At 33.9% G+C, this 19,078-nt stretch overlaps 3 protein-coding genes and 1 pseudogene across 3 annotated transcripts; 1 reads left to right on the forward strand and 3 right to left on the reverse strand.

The window, feature by feature from the left end:
* The first annotated feature begins 6,949 nt into the window (after positions 1-6,949).
* LOC110720370 lies at positions 6,950-10,324 on the forward strand. Its single transcript, XM_021899395.1, has 4 exons — positions 6,950-7,219; positions 7,316-7,433; positions 8,803-8,931; positions 9,672-10,324. The coding sequence occupies exons 1-4, from the start codon at positions 7,083-7,085 to the stop codon at positions 9,759-9,761; spliced, it is 474 nt and encodes a 157-aa protein (XP_021755087.1). The 5' UTR covers positions 6,950-7,082; the 3' UTR covers positions 9,762-10,324.
* LOC110720362 (lysine-rich arabinogalactan protein 19-like) lies at positions 10,195-11,275 on the reverse strand. Its single transcript, XM_021899383.1, has 2 exons — positions 10,535-11,275; positions 10,195-10,446 (listed from the first exon to the last, which is right to left on the reverse strand). Exons 1-2 carry the CDS (start codon positions 11,213-11,215, stop codon positions 10,357-10,359), a joined length of 771 nt encoding a protein of 256 aa, XP_021755075.1. The 5' UTR covers positions 11,216-11,275; the 3' UTR covers positions 10,195-10,356.
* Positions 11,276-13,601: 2,326 nt separating this feature from the next.
* LOC110735609 lies at positions 13,602-14,932 on the reverse strand. The gene is made up of 4 exons (XM_021915827.1): positions 14,410-14,932; positions 14,076-14,306; positions 13,926-13,975; positions 13,602-13,818 (listed from the first exon to the last, which is right to left on the reverse strand). Exons 1-4 carry the CDS (start codon positions 14,914-14,916, stop codon positions 13,602-13,604), a joined length of 1,005 nt encoding a protein of 334 aa, XP_021771519.1. The 5' UTR covers positions 14,917-14,932.
* A 30-nt stretch (positions 14,933-14,962) lies between these two features.
* LOC110735701 lies at positions 14,963-16,255 on the reverse strand (annotated as a pseudogene).
* Between the last annotated feature and the right edge of the window lie 2,823 nt (positions 16,256-19,078).

Consider the following 19,078-nt stretch of genomic DNA (forward strand, 5'->3'; position numbering starts at 1 on the left):
AGTTTCTTGGGGTTCCAAGAAACAAAATTGTAGACACCCATTTGTGTCTCCCCAAAACCAAACCCGGTGATGAGTGCCTTTCGCGTCGAATCATAATCGAATGAAGCGAAAGTGTGGAAAGTTTAGTGTTGGATAGTTTTAGTTTCTTTTCTCTTCTCTCTGTTTTTGAAAACTTATTTTCAGAAAACAGACAATCCAGTTTGGTTGGTCCATGATATGGGTCCAATAGTAGTGTAGTTGGATGGGTCTTGACAAGAGCTTTCCAACGATATATTATAAGCCCAATTCCGATGAATATTGAGGAAGTTATGGCCAATTTACTAAACTGGGCCCGGTTTGAGCCTTATATGCGGCCCAATGATCTAGGGGAGGGCCTAATATGATTTATCATTCCTAATGCAATTAGGAATGGTTTTAGTTTTCTAGATTCTTCTAGAAGGTTCTTTTCATTCCTAATTCAATTAGCATTGATAAATTGACTTTTGTTGACTTTTCAGAGTTTTAATTAAGATCAAAAACCATTTTCGAGGAAAAGATACGATTTTATCCTCCAGTACGGAAAACTTATCTGATTTGAGAAAGCGCTTCAAAAACAGGCTTGGCGCCTGACTCCAAGCATTGGCACCTGGAGCTAGGCCTGGCGTCTGGCGCTAGTGTTGGCGCCTGGCGCCAGTTAGCCAGGGTTGGCGCCAGCTCTGTTTCAGTTGCGCCAGGACTCTGTTTTGTAAATTTATCTTTCTGGCTGATTTTCTCTATAAATAACGACGTAAAAACTCTGTTTTCATTCACCTACAATTAGTTTTCATTCGTAATCATTAATTCTCTCATTCTCTTCTCTAATCATTCATTCGTCTCTCTCTTTCTTTTTTTCTAAACTAGTATTTTAAATACAAAATTCCGCATTCGCAAGATCTAGAAACACCTAGCCATATTCGAAGTTGTCTTCGCCCTAGACGTGAAGGGTTTAATTTCTGAGGGTTTGGTCCCAAATCTCTCTTTCAATCATTTAATTTAATTGTTTTGTTTGTTATATTCCTTGAAGTTATTAACGCGTGTATTTTGTTATTAGAAAGAGGTAAGAGGCATCAAAGTAAGTGCTTTAATTGTTTTTATTGATGTTATGATGTAGAAATCATGTTTACATTGTTATTATGATATTCCTAGTATCATGTCTAGGGTAATTTTAATATTAAATATGATTGTTACGATGCTTCCTATGTTCTTCCTAATATTTATGATTGTTAGTATCATGTTAGGGTTAAAGCCTTGATTTTTATTGCTTAGTGACATGCTAGGGTTTGTTATTAATCTTGTTAGTATCATGCCTAGGATCTAGCTATTATTATGCTTTAATATTAACATGAACATGATTATTATGATTATAATTGTTATAATTGATGATGATTATATTTATTTTATTATTATTAATATGATGATTATTATTTTTATGATTATTATCATGATTATTTCAATTATAATTTATTTTCATGATGATGATATCTATTATTGTTATGTTACTTGATGCTTATTTATTGTTATTGCTTGATCACACCTTTTATGCATGTTTAAAGGGAATTTTGTAATTGTAATCACGCGTAATAAGATAATTAATAATCTTGTTTAGGGTTATTGTGATTATAATTTCAAGTGATCGCCAATAATAGATTTATTTTGTGCATTAATATTCAACCAACATAGATAAATAGGTTTAGGGTTAATCCTATTGATTGCATGTTAGTCAAAAAGCGCACATGAATACGATTTGAATAAAATAGAGGCCTATTATTAGGGCAGGTTCAATCTCTTTTAGGTTGGATTTGTACCTTCATCCCCGAACCCTTATTTGGTTCAAGACCTTATGGAGTTGACGATCTCTTGGATCGTTAAGGGGTGTAACCTTCACCCTGTGAACGGTTTACAAGTTCCTAAAACTTGTTGGTGACTCTTTTGCTCTATCTTCTTTCCCTTTAGACGCCACCGTACTTTAGTGTATGATCACAATGGGGTTCAAGCTAGGGGTTAATGCTTGAAATAATTCCCTACAAAAATATTGTTGCTCTGTCTACTGCAGAGGCTGAGTATGTAGCAGCAGCTGCTTGTTGCTCTCAAGTCCTTTGGATCAAACAACAGGTGCGTGACTTTGGTATTAAATTTAATTGCATTACTATCTATTGTGATAACACTAGTGCAATTTGCATATCTAAAGATCCAGTCCATCATTCAAGAGTTAAGCATATTCATATAAGGCATCATTTCCTTAAGGATAATGTTGAAAAGGGTTTAATTAAATTAGATTTCTGCCAAACTGACAATCAAATTGCAGATATATTGACTAAACCCTTGAATAGAGAAAGACATGAGAAGATAAGAATGGAACTTGGGATGATTAAGTTATACTGAAAAAAAATTGCATCAAGTTCCCTCAGGTATGAAGCTCAAACTGACGTACTTAAACTATTGTATACTATGCACAAGTGTTATATATTTAATTACGTAGTTAAGACAGGTTGTGAGCAGGAGTAATATTTACTAAGGGCATGTAAATTTAAAAGAAATAGAATATGAAAAGTCCAAAATTGGTTGCATGAGCCTTGTTGATTTGTTCCATGTATCAAGTTGTATTTGCAAGTGTGTTTCTTCTGATTTAATTCAAAAGATAAAATTGTTGTGTTTATCTATCTTTCAAAATTCCAAATTCTTTTTATTTAAACACAAAAAATCGGATGAATGCATCTAATATTCATCATTATCTTTTGTTCAAAAGTAGCCCACTTACATTACTCTCTTGAAACACAGTTTGCGTTTCCCTAAGCAATAAATATAAGTGTCAAATCAACTAAATTTACCTCACCTCCCAAACGACACCTCACTTCACCTATTTACCTCCACCATAAAACATGTCAGCCTCACAAAAATTTACACCACACAAAAATTACCTTCTCTCTCATCACTCCGATCAAAATTACTCTCCAATGTCTACCTCCCCAAAAACCCAAATTGAAGCTGACCTAAACACAAACCCAATTCCATACATCATCATGGAAAATCCACCGGAAATTGCTCCCATCAAGATCAAGAGCCTCCAAAAGTGGATTCAACTACCGAATCTCAGTCTTCTCAAATAAGGAAGTCCGATGACATGCAAGATGAAGAAGAAAGTGCTCCGGAACTAGGGTTCAATTACCGGGACAAGCCAGTAGCCATGAAAAGGCAAGAGAAAATTAGTGATCACTTTGTGACAGGTTTGGCTATTAATCTTCCTTGGTGTAAGTCTGTTAAGTTGTATGAACTGCTTGATTTAATTGAGGCTCAAAATTGGGTGAATTTGTTAAGTGAATGCTTTAATCGGAGTATGTATGTTGATGCTATGAGGGATTTTTTCAAAAGTTTCAAAAACTCTATAGGTGTTATTCGTTGCTATGTGTATGAAAAAGAAATTGAGTTTGATGCGATGTACTTGGCTAAGTTGTTTGATGTTCCTAATACTGGATATGATTTATATTTCAAAAGTAATGTGATAAGGAACCCTCTTCCTGATGCAAATATTGATGAAATAGTGGAGTTTCTAGGTGGTGACCCGGAGGAAACTTACATAAATCACAATAACCTAACCCCTCTTGACAATATTCTACTAAAGTTTGTTTTCAATGATGTTATCCCTCGCACCCAAAAGAGAGACAGTGCCAACAAGCTTGACTCTGTTCTTATCTACTGCCTAGCCAAAAAGATCCAAATCAACTTTCCCTCCATCATGATCCAACACCTTTCCCACTGTGTTCCAAAAGGATGGAAGGTGGGATATGGTAACCTACTTACCTATGTTTTCGAAAGCTTTGGTGTCACCTTTACTGATAAAGAACCCCTGCCCCTCAAAAACATCGAATACATGCAACCTATTTTCCTTGAAAACCATAAGATGAAGGTTGTAGATGGATGTTTTGAAGTTGTGCTGGAGGAAAAAGAGAAAAGGCCAAAGGAAGTAGGTGCCCTAGCTGAGGGGGAAGAAGAGAGAGCTACGGGGATAATAGAGGGAGTGGTGCAGGACATTCAGGAGGAGGAAGAGGAAAAGGTAGTTGAGGAAATCACTGAAACAGGGGGAAGGAAGAAAAGGAAGAGCTTGAGGTTGATGAAGAAAAAGGAGACCTCTGCACCCATTTGCATTGATATCACTGGGGTGCAAGAGGAATTGCATAAAGTCACAAGCTCTCCTATTTCGGGCAAGCATGCATCTACAGGAACAGGTATTGCAGCTTTCAGTTCCCCACCAAAGGTTCCCAGCGAGGATGTGAAGGAGATGAAGGATATGCTCTTGAAGGTGCTGAAGGAACAAGAAGAGTCAAAGCAGAATATGGCGGAACTGAAGAAGAGCATGCTTATTCTGAACACTGATGTCAAGAAGCTGGTCTCAAGCACTGAACAAGGGAGATAGTCTATTGTGAAGGACATAGTGTCTCAAATCAGCAAGAAGCTGGAGGATCTTGCTGTTGATGATGACCAGAGCATTGCATCTTAACCTGTCTTTCCTTGCAGCCTCTTTATATTGATGAAACTTATATTTTATCTGCTTTTGGGAACAATTTTATTTTGGTCTGTAATATTTTGGGCACTTTTTAATTTCTTTTGGTAAACTTGCAAATTTGGTACATTGGCCGATGTTTTAAAACGGTTTTGGATGATTATTATCTATGTTTCTTTTGCCTATATGCTTTGTGAATGTTTTCTCTCTATGCATGCTTCTTGTCTTAACACTAAACCACTAGTTGGTGTGGTGTTATCGTATACTGTGTGCTTGTATGTTGGTTTTTGATAATGCCAAAAGGGGGAAAAGGATGCAAACTATCAAGGAAACTTAATCATTCTATGCTCTCTGTTCGAAATCTTCACAAGCTGCCTACTCTCTACAAGCAGGTATAATGTATATACAAGTTTTTCAAGTTTTTCTAGTTTTTCCAGCATTGTTTTACTTCCTTAACATTAGTTCCCTTTCTGCATTGTTTTTAGTTATTGCATTTTCTTTAGGAATAAGTTGGATTATCTCTGTTTCCTTGTAATTAAGTTTGGTTTGTTTGTCATCATCAAAAAGGGGGAATATTGTTGGACTTAATGATTTTGATGATGACACAACCTCACTTACTTACAAACTAATAAGTGCTTGATTGTTTAAGTGTGTACTCAGTTACAAAGACTAGGAGAATTAAGTGTCTTGTAAAAATACCATGAGGAACAAGAAGGCCAGAAGTAGAGCCATCCATATAGAAGAGTTCCCTCACAGGAACTGGCGCTTCAGAAATGAAGACTTGAGAAGAGAAGGTTCCCTCAGGGAACAAAAGCTTCAGAGAAGAAGCCTCATCAGAGAAGAGAAGTTCCTCCCAAGGAACAGAAGCCTCGGAGTAGAATCTTCATCAGAGACATGAAGGCTAAAATATATTTTATATTCTAGGATTTATGTAAGTATAAGATATTAAATTGCACTCGAAAAAGCTCTGTGGAATTGGTCTTAAAAGATAAAACTGTGCATGCTAGAAATTAGGAAATTGGTTAAGTTGTTACATGATTATCCTTTCTTAACTTAAAGATTTTATTTATTTTCTGAATTTCGAAAATATCTTGTGCAGAAAGATTTTATTTTATGTTCTTATTTTCGAAAATATATTTTGAAAAAAATAAAATCACCATGTTTTCCAAAACTTGCGGCCTACTCTCCCATGTTTTCTTTCAGTCATGGTTTTGCACATTGAGGAGTTCATGGTTCCTTAATTTAAGGAACATGATCTTCTTAGTGGGTATGAGTAGTGGCGTAATGGTGTTGTTGCACAAAGTTGTTTTTCCAAGATGTTGCAATCTATAAATAGCTGTTGATTTCAGATGGAAAATCTCACCCTTTCTCACATAAGTTTTCAAGCTTTAAATCGAGTTAAGAGTCCAATTCCACACAAGTTTATTAGAGTGTTCTTAATGTTCTTATACTAGAGTTTGTTTATCTTTCGAGTTGTAATTTGGGGAATGGGAAAGTTTGAGTGAACTTTTGTGTATGAGAAAGAGAAATGAGAAAGAGAAGTGAGAAAGAGAAAAGAAAGAGAACAGAGAACAGAGAAGTAAGAAGAGAGAAAGAGAAGAGAAGAGAAGAGTAACAAGTTGAGTGACTTGTTCCTTGGGGTTTCAGGTTCGTAGAGGAACTTGAGTTTGAGTCTTTAGTTTGTAATAGGACCATTTTCCCTAATCTAGTAAAAATTCTTTTCCCAAAATCCCAAGTGGTCGTGGTTTTTCTCCTTGTTAGGGCCAAGGAGTTTTCCACGTAAAAATCTCTCTTGCATTCTTTAGTTCCTTTAGTTAATCTTTCTGTTCCTTTAGATTACTTAATCTTAATTCCGCAAAAAGTTTGGCTAAAGCCTCATACTACAATTCAACCCCCCTCTTGTAGTATTCATTGAAACAACAGAGTATAGAACATATTCCTGGGCCTCAACCATCAGTTTAAGCTTTTGGTTGAGATGATCTACTAACATGGTATCAGAGCCAGCGTGACACAAAGGTCACGGGTTCAAATCTCATCCGCCCCTCCTTCAAAGTGGAATTTATTCGTCCCAGGTATGGGTGTTGCTTCCACATTTCAAGCCCAAAGGGCCTTTCATGTGAGGGAGAGTGATAGAGTATAAAACATATTCCTGGGCTTCAACCATCAGTTTAAGCTTTTGGTTGAGATGGTCCACTAACATGGTATCAGAAACACGGCTACCCATTTAAACGTTAGAGATGACCGTTTCCAATGGCTAACGTCCCAGTTAAGTGTCACATGATATGTAAACGAAAAAACATTAAAATATTAGACATAATCTCTCATAATATGCCATCATATTAACAAAGATTGTTAATATGGCTTATTAATCGGGGCTGACTCTTATTGTAGATGTCATAGGACTATTTAGAAGATGTTTGGTAAGCTCAGCTAATCATCTTTCCACAAAATAAAGCTCAGCTAATTACCTCCGAATTTAGAACAACAATTACAAGTTTACATTTACAACAACGCCTGATATTTGAGAAATTCAGTCCATAATTCAGATTTTCTCTCTCAAATCTCAATGACAACAACTACCCTTCCCGCCATTTTCTCTCTCCACTTTTCTTCCTCATCCTACCACCCAACCAAACTCCATTACACACCCAATTTACGCCCTTCTTTCTCTCCCCTCAATTTCATCCCCAAATCAAACCCTAGGTCTGTCAATTTCAAATTATTTCGTCAATACTAGCTTTGATTTTCATCCAATTATTAATTTGAGTGCTTAATTTTTAATTTCTTGTTTTGTTGCAGATTAAGAATTTCCTATGGAGCTACAATTTCATCCAAGAAGCAACTTAAATGGGTACCTTGTTGTTGCAGTGGTAATGCCGATATTAACCCTGATATAGCTCATGATTCTTCTTCTAAGGTATGTACATCATTTTGTTGCTCTTAATTTTTTGCAATTTTAACTTATGTAACATTAATAGTCTTGGTTTTTATCACGGTGGTCTAACGTAGAATTTATTATATACACCCAGATGTACCGTATACCCAACTAACTCAAAGTTAGTTTTTGCTCTTCATTTGATGATTAAGTGAAAAACAATCATCAAAATGAGTACAAAATACCTGGGTGTACCCTATATAACAATCTCTTGGTGCAACAGGGATTAGTCGAATCGTTGCGAATGAGAATGAACCTTACGGTGTTTAGTATCATGAAACTAATTTAGTCATGGTTTGCATTAGAGAAATAACTTGGAGTTAGTTGACACATTTGAATTTGATAATGGAAACTAGAAATTAGCATTGTGTACCCCGGTGTACCATCTAATAATCGCTATGGAAGATATTAATGAGAATTGAGAATTACCTAAAATATGAGACATGCTAACTTATTGGCACTTAATACATCTACATTAGCTATACCATACAATGTATAAGTTCGATCATTAAGTAAAGCATAGCTGTTCTTTATAGCCAAATGCGCCAAAGTTTTAGCTACAACAATCCTATTCAGTTGTGCTAGGTACAAGAGTCTTTTATACTTCTCGTTTGATGCACTAGTTAGGTACTACCTTTCCCATATGATGCATAAGTGACAAGTCCAACTGTTCGAGTGATAAATTTAATTAAGGACAATTTTATAATTCTCTTCAAACCTTTGAAATAAATGTTAGTTTTAGCATCTACTGTATGATACGAAAGCCTTTCCTAGATGTTATGTTATTTTAATTTGACTACTATCCGTGTGGGTGTCATTCTCCCTTGTCAGAAGAAGAGCAGAACATATCATATGCAAAAAAATTTCTGTTAACATTAATGAAATATATTGGAAACATAAATTTAAGGCTTTAGCAACTTCCGGGGATTAAGGATAAGATATGCGGGTGTGCTAATGGCACTTCATCTCTGGAGAAGTTTTGACACTTTCTTGATAGGAAACCAAGTGATGAGTTAGGTTTATAGCACGAAGCAATAAAAATGTACAAAGTTTGACATGGAAAATTGTGATACCAAAAGCTCAAATCTGTCAGCAGTCACTAGGAGGGAAGTCGAGAACGTTTTGGGATAAGGCTTGTTTCACAACTGTAGCTATCCATTTTGGGCCATAAGATGGAATTGTTCAAGAAGGAAAAATAGAACATTTGATTCGATTGCAACATTAATGGTAGTTTTACCATCATGATCTCATGTTTCTTTGAATGAGTTTGATAATGGCATTTAATCCCAACCATTACTGGATATATTTTTCTACATATGATTAAGGTCATCTGTTTGTTGTACCTCTGTAGGAATCAAATATTAACATACAGCTTCCTAGGAGATGCTTGCTCGTGCAATTTACTTGTGATGCTTGTGGTGAAAGAACAAAACGGCTGATTAATAAATTAGCCTATGAACGAGGAACTGTGTTTGTTCAGGTATTTTTGAACTAATGTCCTCTGAGAATTCTGTGTATTCTGTTGAGGATATGTGTGTGAACATGATATGTTTAGATAAAAATTCATGTTTTATTGACATTGTGGATATGCAAGTATGCGACAGTTGTGCCCTCATCTTTTGAGTTTATGTTTAATGACATGTTGTATTCTAGTAACAATTGTATTGAGAATTGGGAAAGCTTCCAGTATTATTATCAGCTTCTATATTGTTGAATATGCTGAAAGCAAAAGTAAGAATTAACTCTTATGATGTGGTATTTGCTTGACAAATGGAAATTGATGGCTTAGTCCTCGATAGAAAACTACCTGTTATTCTTTATTTTTCTTGCTTTTGGTATGTGATGAACTCTTCACATTGCACTGAAAATGATCAAATTTTATAAGCTGGCTGCGTATCATCATCCTTGATGCCCTTTTTTTTAATTATTATTGATGAGCAGCTAAATGCCAAGATGGGGGTTTGGCAAAATGTTTTATTTGATACTTTGGTGAAAAATTATACTCCATATCTCAAGAAGCATTTTGCTTGCCAATAATAATAAAATACTATGTAGATATGTTGTCATCAGGCTATGATAAGGACTTTGATCCACCTAGTAGCTTGCATTATTTCACAAATTTCAGAAAGCTTCTTAATGTAAGCTGTGATGTCCAACTTCATTTTTTATTTTCTCTGAATAATGTCATCAAATGTAATAATTTAAACCTGTTTTCATCAGTGCGCAGGGTGTCTCCAGCATCACAAATTAATTGACAACCTGGGTCTTGTGGTTGAATATGACTTTCGGAATGATACTGGTGAAGATTAGTATGAATTTTTGGAATACTTGTGCCCCTGTTTGCTTACTTGGACATTTTTGTACTTCTTAACTACTATCAGTAGGAAATTAATATCTTTTTGGCGAGTGTTTCTCTTTTAATCATACAAAAACAATCTTAGTTTTTGTATTAGAAATTTAATTTCGAAACATAGTTCAACTTTTACAGGTTTGTTCATATTCTTGAGGTTATGCATAATTAGGAGGTAACTTCAACAACCTATGATCTTTGATCTGTACTTTTTATATATACTGATAAAATATTCACATCTATGACCATTGAGAAGATTTTCATATGGAAAGATCAGAATAATAGTGATCTATGGCTAGACCACAAACTCGATGGCCATGCTTTTGGCTAGGATTGTTTTTTTACTTGAGGGCCAAACTCACAAACTCTGTTTGGATCAAACATTACCTTTGATCAGAATTGAATATTTTTGTATGTATTTGAAATAATTATGTGTAAGTACTCAATCACATTGTTTTAACTGAAAATTCTTGAACTCTCATCTCATAACAAAAAGTCAAAAAAATGAATGAAAAAAAAAAAAGAATCAATTGCTTATGTAAATCAAGGTTGAGATTACAAAACAACAAGCAGTGCAGCTGCTATGAGTCCTGTCATCCACTTGCTCCATTTGTATCCTTGCTGATAGATAGATATACCTGCATTCTGTTTCCATGACATCAAGTTAATATACATTTTGTCTGCAAGGAAAACAAACGTGAGAAAGAAAAGGTTTTCTAAATTGAGATTTTACCAAATCTGGAGAAGGAGCCGGTGAAATATCGTCTGAGGTATCTGTGACTGCCGTAGGAGGTGCTGGTGGGCTTGGTGGTATTGGGGCTGGAGCTGATGCATGGTGATGCTTGTGCTTATGCTTGTGCTTCCTCTTCTTTTTCCCCTCAGAGGGTGCTGGTGCTGGTGCTGTTAAGGGACTATTAACTGGTGCTAGGCTTGGTGAAATAGCCACTGGCGCTGGTGCAGGAGCCGGCTTTGTGGGTGCTGGTGCAGGAGCTGGCTTTGTGGGTGCTGGTGCAGGAGCCGGCTTTGTGGGTGCTGGTGCAGGAGCTGGCTTTGTGGGTGCTGGTGCAGGAGCTGGCTTTGCTGGAGCAGGTGATGTTGCTGGTGGAGGTGACACAGGGGCTGGTGGTTGTACTGGTGGCGGCGGCTGGGTTACTGGTGCAGGTGGTAGTGATGGTGTTTGTACTGATGGGGGAGGAGCTGTGGGAGGTGGTGAGCTTTGAGGTGGTGGGACAGTTGGACTTGACACTGGTGAAGTGGACGCGGGTAATGGAGTTGCTGTAGTTGGCGGGTTTGAAGTAGGTAATGGTGGTGCTGGCGATGCAATTGTTGGTGATGCTGCTGGTGCTTGGGCTTTTGCTAGTGCTACGGCAAGAAATATTCCATATAACATGCAAACACACCTTAGATTAGCCATTTTTTTCTTCAGGTAAAATGCCAAAAGAATGAAGGTGAAATTTATATAGTAAGGAATGATGAACTTGTAAGAAAATGGTTAGGAGGTTGGTGAAGAAGGGGAGAGGTACACTTCAAATGGTTACATCTCATCTACTGATTTATGGAAGTTGTGATTTTTAAGTTTACGAAAATAGTATAAACTTGCTTTCCATTTTAAACTTGTGGTAATCAAAGATCAATATTTAATTTGATGATGTTACTTACTCCGTAAATGTTTGTTGATCTATGTGTTTTTAGTACTCCCTTCGTATTTTATTAATTGCTTCATTTCCTTATATGAAAACTTTAAACATATTTTCTTTTATCCTAGTAGTGATTCACTCATCATATTTTAACTAGCTTTTTGGCCCGTTCAATGCACGGGTTATTACTTGAGTTAATTATTTTCATATGTAGGAAGATTATTTCATTTCTATAACTTAAAAGAAAAAAAGAGAGAGGCTAGAACCGTGAAAGAAGATAAAGGAATTTAGTTAGATATATACATGTGATGATTGTGGGATATAAAATGACACATATAGAGGCATGTATACCGGAGGCTCTACAAATGCCTTATAGAGGAAGAAAAGGAATTCCTACATTTAATGTATTAGTTGCATGTGATTTTGATATGTGTTTCACGTTTGTATCAGCGGGTTGGGAAGGTTCCGCGCATGATACTCGTGTATTTCTTCATGCAATTGAATCTCCAGCTTTTAAGTTTCCTAAACCGCCTGAAGGTGTGCATAATTCTTTGAAATTATAGTATATATTATCTTCAGGTAATTATTAGGTATAGTAGTTTATGTTAATATCATTTATATTGTGAATTTGTGATAGGTAAGTACTATTTGGCCGACAAAGGGTATCCAGATCGAAAAGGTTATCTTGTACCATATCCGAAGACAAGATACCATGAGTCACAATTTGAAAACGAGCCTCCAAAAAATGAGCGTGAAACTTTTAATCGTTGGCACTCATCTCTTCGAAGTTGCACTGAGAGATGTTTCGGAGTTTTGAAGCAAAGGTGGAAGATACTAAGAAGTACGCCACAATTTAGCATTGAGACACAAATACGGATTGTGGTTGCAACATTTGCACTACATAACTACATTCGAATAAATTCTCCAGAAGATCCCCTTTTTCGAGTGTTAGAGGAATATCCTAATTTTATACCATCATGTGAGCTTCCTGATGTCCGTGTTACTCCCCAAGGTCAAAATTGCACAGAAAGTTGCACTGAAATGAAAATCATTCGTGACAAAATAGCAGTTGCTTTATGGAAGGCGAGAAATGAGAGACGTCAATTATTATAAGAAACACTAGTAGTCTCTTAGATCGAATTGCTTTGTTTATTATTATTATTATTATTATTATTATTATTATTATTATTATTATTATTATTGTTATTGTTATTGTTATTATTATTATTATTATTATTGTTATTATTAGAATAATTTTTTTATACTAGTACCTATGTAATTATTATTATTATTATTATTATTATTATTATTATTATTATTATTATTAGGGCCTTTATTATTTATGACTTTTATTTACCGATTTTATAATAAAGTAACTATTTAATTTGTAAATTTTATTATTTTTACATAATCCAACCGCTAAATTTACCAAACACTCATACTATCAACCGCTACTTTGACAGCTAACCTTCACCCGCTACTTGTTGACAGCTACCCGCTACCCTCTACCGCTACTTTTGCCAAACATGACCAACCGCTACTTTGACAGCTAACCTTCACCCGCTACTTGTTGACAGCTACCCGCTACTCAACAGCTACCCGCTACCCTCTACCGCTACTTTTGCCAAACATGACCAGGTCATGTTTGGCAAAAGTAGCGGTAGAGGGTAGCGGGTAGCTGTTGAGTAGCGGGTAGCTGTCAACAAGTAGCGGGTGAAGGTTAGCTGTCAAAGTAGCGGTTGATAGTATGAGTGTTTGGTAAATTTAGCGGTTGGATTATGTAAAAATAATAAAATTTACAAATTAAATAGTTACTTTATTATAAAATCGGTAAATAAAAGTCATAAATAATAGAGGCCCTAATAATAATAATAATAATAATAATAATAATAATAATAATTACATAGGTACTAGTATAAAAAAAACATTTATCCTCATCATAAAAAACAATATTAATACTAATACTAATAATAATAATAATAATAATAATAATAATAGTAATAATAATAATAATAATAATAATAAACAATGCAATTCGATCAAAGAGACTACTAGTGTTTCTTATAATAATCGACGTCTCTCATTTCTCGCCTTCCATAAAGCAGCTGCTATTTTGTCACGAATGATTTTCATTTCAGTGCAACTTTTTGTGCAATTTTGACCTTAGGGAGTAACACGGACATCAGGAAGCTCACATGATGGTATAAAATTAGGATAATCCTCTAACACTCGAAAAAGGGGATCTTCTGGAGAATTTATTCGAATGTAGTTATGTAGTGCAAATGTTGCAACCACAATCCGTATTTGTGTCTCAATGCTAAATTGTGGCGTACTTCTTAGTATCTTCCACCTTTGCTTCAAAACTCCGAAACATCTCTCACTGCAACTTCGAAGAGATGAGTGTCAACGATTAAAAGTTTCACGCTCATTTTTTGGAGGCTCGTTTTCAAATTGTGACTTATGGTATCTTGTCTTCGGATATGGTACGAGATAACCTTTTCGATCTGGATACCCTTTGTCGGCCAAATAGTACTTACCTATCACAAATTCACAATATAAATGATATTAACATAAACTACTATACCTAATAATTACCTGAAGATAATATATACTATAATTTCAAAGAATTATGCACACCTTCAGGCGGTTAGGAAACTTAAAAGCTGGAGATTCAATTGCATGAAGAAATACACGAGTATCATGCGCGGAACCTTCCCAACCCGCTGATACAAACGTGAAACACATATCAAAATCACATGCAGCTAATACATTAAATGTAGGAATTCCTTTTCTTCCTCTATAAGGCATTTGTAGAGCCTCCGGTATACATGCCTCTATATGTGTACCATCAATACATCCAATACAATCCTGAAATACAATCAATATTAGTCTTTCATATCAAAACTGTACATAATCTAATGACAACACTACCAAAAAAAAAAGAAAAGAAAAGAAAAAGAAAAAAGATTACCTTAAAATAAGGCATATATCTTGCATCTGTTGTTATTTTTGCCGGCACTTGTGTAAAAGTTGGATCATATGGTCTTATAATATCATATGCAAGCCTCTTGGATTTTTGACAAGAAATTGAATTGAGGACACCATGAAATGCCCTACTTATAGTTTCACCGGAACGTTGAAAACGCTCACCAAGAACTCTATTTGAGGCACCTTGAGCAATTGCATATAAAAAAATGCCAACTTTCTCGTGAATAGACATATTACAACTAGATTTCAGTCCATATTTCGATGATAGATCATTACACAATCTTAAAAATAATTGTGGCTCCATTCTAAATGCATTGACGCATCGAATAGGATTGCCAATCAACATTTCTTTTACCCACATCTCTCCTGTTAGAATTGAAGTCATGCATGGTTCTTTATATATGTATTTATAAAAATATGTAGACATCAAATATATTGTAAATGCAATTGCAATCCAAAGTTTGCGCATTCTTTCCTCATCAATATCCATATTAATAACAAACCTGCCAATTATAAAAATAAGTCATGAATAAAACTATCATAAAAAGTACTGAAAAATTTCTCTAGGAAAAACATACATAACATAAATAATCCAAGTATTTCACATAGAACAAATCTAAATTTTTATTTTACCACTAGAGCAAACAAAAAAACATTTTTTTTTTCTAAACTAATGCTAGTTATTACCCTTAATATATAGATATGCTAACCATTTAGCTCTGCTATCATCATCCTCCATACTCAAAAAAATCTCTCTTTTAGTTGCATCTCCAATGACAGTAGTAGCAAAACACCAAAACTCACTATGTTTCTCCAAATACTCATTTTCCACCATACGACTTATGGTATTCATTGCTGTGGAAATCGTGGACACATTTGATGTACTACTTTGACTGATTTGTTTAACACATTATGTCATTTCAATAATTCCCTTAGATATCATTGCAGATCCCGCTGATTGTCTTCTTGTACGTTTCACTTGACCACTATTAGACTTTAATGGAAGCTGCTTTTGAATCTTATTAGAAGGACGAGTGTCATTGTTTACAGCTTTCACTAGTCACTTGTGATGACTTACTTCCCGAACTACCTAAGTTAGCATCATTACGTACTTGCTCTATAAAATGTTGAAAAAAATTCCCCTCATCATTAAGTAAATCTTGAGCATATTGGCCACTTGGAAAATAGTTATCGCCACCATCATTATCAATATTCCCTTCCTCTAAATTTTCATTTTATATAGTAAGATCTTCAATGGGGTCTATTGAGGGCACATAAACATTCTCTCCTGTTGCATAAGAATCTCCAAACAATTGTTCCCACTTTTGTTCAAGGTCCAAGTTTACACCCCTTAGTCGAAACCTTTGGAAATCTGAATTTTCCTACATTAAATTATTATAAAAATTAAAATGTTATTAAAAATAATTTCATACTATAATTGTTAAAATGAAGATTATATAATAAATTAAATTGTGAATTTTACACACCTTGATTTTTCTTTGCCACCATTCATTTGTAGCGTCAATTTTTCCCGACTTTGGATCCCATCCTATACCCGTCTCTGATTGTTTTAAGTTTTTCCAAAGACACCAATCTTTTCTCATTGTGTCATATTTGTTCTTGCAAGTATTTGAATTTCTTAATTCACGACCAATTTTTTGTTCGACATCCGTTTGAATTTCCTTCCACCTAAAAAATTGTGCCTTCCCATTTTCCTTTATAAATGCAAGACAAACATCACATAGGGTGATTGAATCCTCGTCACTCCACTTAAAACTACCGCCACTGCCTCGTGTTTCACCGCCCCGTGTTTCCTTTGTTATTTTTTTTTACTCGATGATGAGGCCATCTAACCACCAAGCACATAAAATCATCAATTCAACCAAGTATTAACAAAATAGCACATACACCACATATTTTAAGTTCAATAACAAATATTTAATACTTTCTGATTTTTGCAACTCTGATTTCAATTTATAGGTAAGGCCTAGCATATAAGAATAATAGACATTACAAGCTTGCTTTGTTTGACCATAAATTATAAGATACAAGCTAAGGTCAGAACATAGGAGTAAAATCAGTAAATCAACCATTAGTATAATCACTTCTAAAACCTTAAAGAGCTATGACTGACAAAACAATAATTACAAAGACCATATGTTGAAAAAAAAAATTAGCATAATCTTGAATAATTGGTAGTGGCAAAAACAAATCTAATAATAATTATAACACTCGAAATTATGGGAATAAGTTCTATCAAAATTTCACCAAAGGCTCTAATTTATCATCTTGTGTAAATTACATAAACATATCTGATTCCATATACCCAAAAGATGAATTAAAGAATACAAAATCATATCATCAATTCAAAAAAAAAAAAATCAGAATAAAAAAAAAATTCAAAAAAAAACAAGGGATATATTTAAGGAGAGAATTCTTAATTGAACAATGATAATTTGATAATTAGTGATCAAGAGAACTTTGATGATAGAGGAATTTGATAGGAGATGGAACTTTGATGATGGAGGAATTTGGATGATAAATTCAAAAAGTTGTTTGACGTGATAAATAAGAAAAAGTCAGAAATTTGCCTACACCGCTACTTTTGTGGGATAAAACGCTTGTTATCCTAACGTTTGTGAAAATCTATCCAACCACTACCCGCTACTTACACCGATACGTTTCCAAACACTACTAATTATACCTACTAGTGTTTTGACCTAGTCAAAACGCTACCTGCTACTCAAAACGCTACCACCAAATAGGTATTAGTATTTTAAATTATATTTAAAGTCTAGGAGATGAAAAGAAAATTTTTATTATAATTTATATGTTTATGTAATGTTTATTAATTAAAATATTATTTTATTATGATGAAATGAAACACTTGCAAGTTGTATAATGATAAAAACTTAAACATAAATATTAAGGGAGATGCCATGTGGCGTATGGGGGTGATGAGTGACTTGTAAAATGTGATGTCATGAAAAATTTGTGGTTTGTGTTTTTAAATATTTAAAAAAGTATAGATGTTTTTTTTATGTTCTCCTTTCGCCCCACTAATACACACTTTTTTAAAAAAAAAAATTCTTTAACCAGCCCCCACTTCCATTATAAAAAATATTTCCTTTTTTTTATGCTTGCAATAGTTTGACTTTTACTCTATTCATTTGTTTCATTTTGACTAGTATTGATGATTTAAAACTAATATATATATATATATATATATATATATATATATATATATATACATATATATATATAGTCATGTGGGAATGTGTTAGATTCGTCTTGATTTATATTACTTTGATGTCAAATGTTAATAATTTTTACATATTGCTAATTAAAGAAATTAGCGATTAAATTAATGCATCGGCAAGTATTAAAAAGAGAGAGAGAGATATATGTTTCAAGTAAAATAAAATAAAATAAAATAAAAACTAGGAAGCACTTCATATTTTCTAATATTGCTTCTAAAACTCTATTTTTGGAGAAATGGGTCGGCAAATAAAATACGGAGGTAGTAAGGCCCCGTTCACATCACCTATGCTTCACTACTGAACTCAGTTGACTTACTAGAATCGATTCTTTTCACAGATACGTTGTGCGGAAAGGAGCCCTGTCCTATATCATATTGAATTGAGCCCTTGTACCGGACCGGGGGACATAAAGATGCATTTCGGTGAAATGAAATTATTTTTATTGAAACAAAATTACATTTGCTGAACTAAAATTAATTTTACTGAACTTAAATTAATTTTACTGAACTGAAATCATTTTTGCTGAGCTGAAATTATTTTTACTGATTTTCTATTATAATTCTTCTTTAAGATAACTGAATTTTATTAAACCGCACTTATTTTTACTGAACTAAAATTATTTTTATTGAACTAAAATTAATTTTACTGAACTAAACTTATTTTTACTCAACTTAAATTATTTTTACTTAATATTATTTTTTTAAGGTGAAGTAAACAGGGCCTAAATAGTCCATAAATATTACTAAAGTAACAATCGCTGACATCATTACTTTCTTTTTTTCAAATTGTACACGTGTCACTTCTCATTCATTTTTTTTCCTGCCTAAACTTTTTTTGCGTTTTAGGATTTTTTTTTTTAAAAAAAAAAAATAATCTAACTACTTATTGCAAAGTAGTTTAATACACTACATTAAAAAAATTTAGTTTTCAATACACTTTCTTTTAAAAATCTAAAGGAAAATAAATATCAACCTTTTATATATGTGATTACTCCATCTAATTACAAAATTTTATTGTTGACATGAATTTTCTTTTGTTTATATTATTTTAATTTTTATAGTTTAGTTTAGGTTAATAATATCGTTTTTAATACAAAGATTTTACATATTTTGACTGATATGTATTTGAAGTTTACATAATTATAAATTCTTTTATTATAGCCGTGCATCACACGGGAGTTAATCTAGTTAAGTACTAATTGTTAGGCTCGGATGATGCTTCGAACTATTACTTGTACTATAACAAATTAACAATAGTTGTGCGTAAAATTCATTATTCAATTCACGTCAATTGAATTATAATGCGTCATTTATCTACTTTTGTTGCAATTAAAGAAACATAGTATGACATTTATCAATGATTAACCCCGTTAACACTGGACGTAGTATATAC

Source organism: Chenopodium quinoa, unplaced genomic scaffold, assembly GCF_001683475.1.
Source record: "Chenopodium quinoa cultivar QQ74 unplaced genomic scaffold, ASM168347v1, whole genome shotgun sequence".
In the NCBI taxonomy this organism is placed as follows: Eukaryota; Viridiplantae; Streptophyta; class Magnoliopsida; order Caryophyllales; family Amaranthaceae; genus Chenopodium; species Chenopodium quinoa.